This window comes from Rutilus rutilus (genome assembly GCF_951802725.1).
Source record: "Rutilus rutilus genome assembly, chromosome: 22".
Lineage (NCBI taxonomy): Eukaryota > Metazoa > Chordata > Actinopteri > Cypriniformes > Leuciscidae > Rutilus > Rutilus rutilus.
Window position 1 is genome coordinate 26267024 of NC_140227.1, and position 6579 is coordinate 26273602.

The 6579-nt window shown below is 32.4% G+C and overlaps 1 protein-coding gene across 2 annotated transcripts; it reads left to right on the top strand.

Moving 5' to 3' along the window:
- Nucleotides 1-1719: 1719 nt before the first annotated feature.
- On the top strand, nucleotides 1720-4259 carry LOC311282006 (uncharacterized protein). 2 transcript variants are annotated; one of them, XM_084395465.1, is made up of 5 exons: nucleotides 1720-1918; nucleotides 2120-2233; nucleotides 2334-2447; nucleotides 3622-3726; nucleotides 3823-4259. In XM_084395465.1, exons 1-5 carry the CDS (start codon nucleotides 1867-1869, stop codon nucleotides 4086-4088), a joined length of 651 nt encoding a protein of 216 aa, XP_084251591.1. In that variant the 5' UTR covers nucleotides 1720-1866; the 3' UTR covers nucleotides 4089-4259. The 2 variants fall into 2 exon arrangements, with proteins under 2 accessions (XP_084251591.1, XP_084251592.1); XM_084395466.1 differs by having other exon boundaries at nucleotides 3622-4259.
- The last annotated feature ends 2320 nt before the right edge of the window (nucleotides 4260-6579 follow it).

The following is a 6579-nucleotide window of genomic DNA, read 5'->3' on the forward strand; positions in this document are numbered from 1 at the left end:
GCATTACTCCAGTCACATGATTCTTCAGAAATTATTCTAATTATGCTTGCGTATTTGGTAATAAGAAACATTTCTTATTATTATCAGTGTTGACATTTTTAGATGATGATGAATAAAAAGTTCAAAAGAACAGCATTTATTTGAAATAGTTTAAAAAAAAATCTTTACTTTCACTTTTGATCAATTTAATGAACCCTTGTTGAATAGAAGTATTCATTTCCTTTAAAAAAAAAAACCTGAACTTTAAAAAGTTTCCTCAAGTATGTGTCTAGAGACAAAGGATTACTGATTCTTACAGTATGAATAGAAATTTGGTTACTCTGTGAATAAACTCATGCTATTCTTGATGTGACTGGAAAGGTGATACAAGGAAAATACACATGAAATGCAAAAGTATGCAAATCAGTATTAGTGACAAAAGCAGAAATAAAAATGCTGAAAATATGTTGATGTTCAAATAAAGTTAGGATGGGTGCAGTTAATGTATTTGTGTGTTTCACAGAAGTTAATACAGGTTTGGAACAACATGGTGGTGAACATGATGAATTTTCCTTTTTTTGTGAACAAATGGGTCTCCTCTGCTGTCAAGATGTCACATCTTGCAGGTAATAAATAATTCTAAAAAATGAAAAAAGGGATGAATGCTTATGGGATTTCTGTCATAATTTAGAACCAATCCTAATGAAATAACATATTGTAAGGATCAAATATTCTAGTAGACAAACTCAAGAAAAAAAATACTATGGAAGTCAATGGGGTCCATCAACTGTTTGGTTACCGACATTCTTCAAAATATCTTTTGTGTTCAGCAGAAGAAAGAAATTCATACAGGTTTGAAACAACTTGAGGGTGAGTTAATGATGATATAATTTTCATTTTGAAGTGAACTCTTCCTTTTAACAACTGACAGTCTATATTCAAAGGTGAAGAAAACCTTTTTATATCCACATATGTAAACATGACATTTGCATTCAACTGTAGATTGTAGAGAAAAATGCAGCATGCAAATAAAAAACCCTGAATGATTTGAATTTTTCAAACAAACACGAACTTTACAGATTCAGGTGTAGTATGTAAAATAAAGGGGAAATAGTTGATGTCAAGAAAGTAAAATCACATTTATTTTTGGTTGGTCTCACTGAATCATTGTCATCAAGTTGAATTTATGATTTTAGACTTTACTTTTTAACAAGCACCAAAGCGAATTATTTTATGTATTACTTATTTCAATTATTTATATTAAATATATATTTATTTTGAAATGGTAATAACTGGTCAGTGTTACTAAATCATTGTCAATAAGTTGAATATATGCTAACAGAGTTTACTTACAGTTTTTATTGATTTATTTGAGAATTGACATTATCCACTCTCAAAAGAATGAGAAGACATATCTTAGTCTCATAGTTCATAATTGTTATTTTTGAGATATATTCTTGTGTGTTGTTATTCTGAGATAAAACATTTATAAATACAACATTTATAGACATCTCCATCTGTAAAATTAGAGTCGTGAAATACATTAACATACTTTTTATGAAAAGAAATTGTACTTTTATGTACTTCTGCATTCAAATTCACAAATGATGAATGGTATATTTTGCAAACCAGTTTTCATGTATATTTAGTTAGAATACATTCTTTCTTTTATTATATTTACATTATTTACTGTATAATATACTATAACTCAGTAGTGTCATGAGGACATGTATTCTGCTGAATATATGAAACCTACATTGTGTATCACGTAATTGTGTTTAGGTTATGCAAAGGAATGTCATGATGTAAATCTAACACAAACCCCACCTCTGTAAATCCAGTATATAATATTCCCGCACTGTCCATCTGACACCCTTCATCTGGATCATGGCACTGCAGATCATCTCCGTGGTTCTTTTCACTGTGTTTTTCTCCGAAGGTACGTCATACAGGATTTATTTCCATGTGTCCATCCATTTCTTTTATAGCTTTGCTGATAAATGAAATTTTATTACATTTTTGTGAGACTTTTGCAGACATTTATTTCATTGTTTAAAAAAAAAATCACATTTAGAAATGTTTTTAAAAGTTTTATATGCACGCTATGAATGTCCCTCATTATCTTCTCATTGTCTTTCAGCACTGACACTGACGTGTTTCAACTGTACTGACACTATCATTACAGCTGGAACATGCATACAAACTGCTAACTGTCCTTTAAATTCACAGTGCAGTTCCGTGACCACCACGAACAGTAAGAATAACATGATTATGAAACGTGCATTGGGTAAGGAATATGTTATTGACTGGGTTTGCTAGTGAATCTTCTTTATTTTTAATGTTGTTGATTGTAGATGTTGTTGTGAAGAGTTGCGCTACTGCCTTGTGTGTTAATTCGAGCATAAATGTTGGAGTGTTCGGGACGTCCTCCAAATGCTGTTCTTCAGATTCCTGCAACAATCCTACAGGTACTATAAACATATGAATGTAAAGGAGGAAAATATTATTAATAAATATTTTTATTAAATAACATTTGAAAAACCTCTATACTGAACAACAAAGAACAATATTAACTAATGAGTGGTGGTGACCAGAGAGAAATGCACATTTCATTCGGATTACATAAGCAGAGAGCTTTCTATAGATATATTTCTCAGGTCTGTGAGGCAAGTAGCTTTTAATAACAGCGGTTAATTTTTTAATAGTAGTGGTTAATTTATGAGACGAGCTCCAGTTCACGTGCCAGCGCCTCCGTGTCCTGATTATATTGCCTGCAATATTTACTTCTTATTTATTAAATCCAGGCAATTAGTTGATGAAATTAATACAAAACGAAATTCACTTTAAAGAAAGGTTTTCTACAAAAACAAACTTAATGAAGTGGTCAAAATCATGTCTACCCACTCGTCTCCAGATATACTGCGCATCTTATGCATGATCTTACTCATGCTTTTCACTTTTCATATAATCAACAAAGATGAAATAAAAAAATAAAGTATTTTTTTTTAAACATAAATATGAAACTAAATCGTTTTATTTAATGATAGGCTACAACACGTAGGCTTATTAGCGCCGCTTTCAGAGCGCTCACGTCCGTAACGGAGAACTGTCACGTCCTTAACATTGTTTTTTCCTCATAAATGCAAAACACGAAAAATAAAATGAAATGAATATTTTATGTTCTGTGGAGAGCCAACCCTCCTTCATCCGGTGGGTAGTATTACTTTTGGTTTGCGCAGTGTATTTCACAGAATGACAAAAAAATATTTTGCCACCTAAAAGTTAAAGATTTGAGTACATCAAAAGAAAGTACATCATTGATTTGAAATCAAGATCCAGGTCATTCTGACTGCTTTTGTTAACTGGATCAACTGAACCAGGGAAAAGATCTCCCTCAAAAGAATTATTTATTTCTGAATCATGTTCTTTTTTCAGAGAGTTAATGTTTAAATAAGTATGTTCATCATACAAAGCCATTGTATAGATTCAGAAGATGTAAATATAACGCACAAGCCCTATGGATCACTTGTGTGATACTTGTGGTGTTTCGTGTCCTTTTTGAAAGTCTCTGACAATATGGCGACAGTTGCTAAGGCTTTTTAATGTATGTCTGAGTTCAACTGTCTCTGCTTTTCTTTACAGCTTCAGACTCAGAGAACGGAATGAGCTGCGACACCTGCATTGGCACAGACTGCACAAAAACACTGAAATGTAAAGGTGTCGAGGACCAGTGCATCACTGCAGCAGGTGATTCATGGACAATTGCTTATTAAAATCGAATCTACTATGCAGAGACCGAATTGCTGCTTCCTAATGTGAATTCCCCTTCTCTTTTTTTCTCAGTTGGATTAGATGGCGAGAACTCAACTGTCAAAGGATGCACAAGCCAAAACATCTGTAATAACCGTGCAATAGTGAGCAATGCACTACCCCCAGGACTAATCATATTTTCTGTTTTATGTCTTAAGGCAAACAATACCTTGAATATGACTATGAATATGACACTACCTGTTTCTGCTGGTACCAGTAGTTTCCCAACTTTTTTCCATCTGAAATCTGGTTTTCTTTTGGTTTTCTTTGTATTTGGATGCTCAGTTTTGTCAATGTAAAGCAGTTTCAAGCTTTTCTGATAAATTGAGGGAAATGTATTTGTTGAAAATGATCACCTGTCTAATAAGTGTGCTGTTGTATTTCTAATCATGAAGTTAATCATATAAAATAACCATTTATTAACATTTACTTTATTAGCAGTCTTATTAAACACAAAAATTTGAATTATCAAAATCCCTCGCTATATTCTTGTCGATGTGCAGAATAATTTGAAAGAGAGGAAAGTAACAGGGATTAATAATTTCATATTGACGAAAGTTGAATTACAGCACATTTTCACTGTTACATGAGCCCATACACTTTAGGTGTGCTTTGTATATTTATAGTAGTATTTTTAAGATAAAAAAATACACTTCTCCCAATCGATTGCATTTTGAGGACACAGTAAGAGATCATATGAAATTAGGTTTGTGATTTAAATTAATTAACATAATTTATCAAGCAGTACTTCAATGTTGATAATGTAATGAATGTCGAGTATTCAAGCCCCTTCATAACTATATAAATATAACATGTTATAATATAATATATTATAATATAATAGTGTGGATAATACATTACCATATTTTTCTGTGAAACAAAATAATAATAGTACATTTGGACAATTTAATGTCAAAGTACTTTTTTTTATAATTTAATAAAATATGGTATTATGATATAACATTAGGAGAACAAAAAGGTTTGCTATGAATAAGTAGAAATATGTTTTTCATTAAATCAGATACCATAAACTAATGTTAAATTAGTACAAACAATTTTCCACAAGTTTCGGTGCATGTCTCTTTAAATGATAATGAGCAACTGCTCACCCCACCCCTCTCTTCATGTTGACACGTGCTGCCATGGCAACCTGCTCAGCAGAAAGTATACAAATGGCTGAGGGCATAAATATGCTAATATGGGACAGTCCGTCAGTGGTCGTGGGCGGAGCATGAGCAATATGACGTCATGATTATGGAGAATCTTTAGGCTTTTTGAGGATAAAAAAAAAAAAGAGTGAATGGATTTTTTTCATTGTATGGTGGTTGTGTACACACTGCAAAGACACATTTATATGCAAACACCATATATAAAAGAGATTTTTGCATCCGATGACCCCTTCAAGCTAGTAGTTTACAATTTGAAAAGACGGTTGGAACATTTTGAGGGTTATGTGACAAACAATATTTTAAGATTTGTTATCAAAATACCCTGCATGTTTATCTATAAATTTCATATCACAAACAAAGGTATATGCATTTAAATACAACCAAAAACATTGCCATACATAATTCTGCACATATGATTCCATAGAATTATGCATAATTGCTTGGTTAAGAGTTTCTCTGTCTGTCATAAGGGTTGAAGTCACATGTGTGCCAAAAAGCTGTTTTTTTTATTCTCTTGATAATTATTAACAATGCGACCTAGTGTAAGATTCACACCAGCAATTTAACTCTGGATTTAGGATTTCAGATCAAGTTTGGTGCTGTCAAGACACTAGGCTGTATGTAGATTACAATCATAAAGTTAAAAAATTAGAGGTTGCTCTGAAAAACCTCACTCAACAAGTACGAATTCATGGTCATATATTAATAATGATTTTGGCAAAGTTTGAATTAGATTAAATGGAAATAGATTAAAAAGTTTGCTTTTGAGGTTTGTACAGCTCAGGGGTCTCATTTATAAAGCGTGCGTACGCACAAAACGGGTCTGGAAACGTACGTACGCCAGTTCCCACGCAAAGGTTGTGATCTATAAAAAACAAACTTGACGGGAAAATGCGCACACCTTTAAGCAAACTTTGAGCCGTGCGTACGCACATTCTGGAGACAAAGGGAATTGGCGACACCGATGGTGAGCTGGAGTTAAGTGTCTTTTTGGTCACTTTTAGACAGAAAATCTAAAGAAAATTTAACATATACAGAAAGATAATACAAATATAATTTCACTCACCAAGCCTGCCACTTGAAGCAAATATCCATCCCTTCTTAAATGTCCGTGCCAACGAGCGCGTTGGGCCGTTTAGTGAAACTGACGCAAATAACAGTTTAAATAAATAAAATAATGATTTAAACTAATGGAGTTAAGCACTTAAACATGAAGTCATTACTGAGAAGTTACAACATTTTTATATTCAAATTCAGTCAATAGAAATATTTGTTGTTAATGCAGTGTTTTTGAACACTTTTCCTCTGGCATGCTTTGTTTTAATGTTTTAACCACAGAGATAACTGCTTATCATGATAAGAATAAGATTGATTGTCTGAGAAAATAGTTTCGTGCAAATAATGCCCAAGGACTATCTGTTTCCATTAAAAGTATCAATTAAAAATACAATTCGGCCAGTGGAAAAGATTGAGAAAAACTTTCTCTGAAATGTATTTTACACTATTTGATTTATGTATTCAAAAACAAGGCAAGGATAGGCAACTACTTGATTTTTATTAATGTAATGTGTCTTGTACCGTTAAACGTTATCACGTGGGTGAATAATCATATGCAAATGAT

Coding starts and splice junctions, on each gene's coding strand:
- LOC311282006 (XM_084395465.1), top strand. CDS start 1,867: ATGGCACTGCAGATCATCTCCGTGGTTCTTTTCACTGTGTTTTTCTCC. Junction 1,919..2,119: donor CACTGTGTTTTTCTCCGAAG/GTACGTCATACA, acceptor ATTGTCTTTCAG/CACTGACACTGACGTGTTTC. Junction 2,234..2,333: donor TTCCGTGACCACCACGAACA/GTAAGAATAACA, acceptor TGTTGATTGTAG/ATGTTGTTGTGAAGAGTTGC.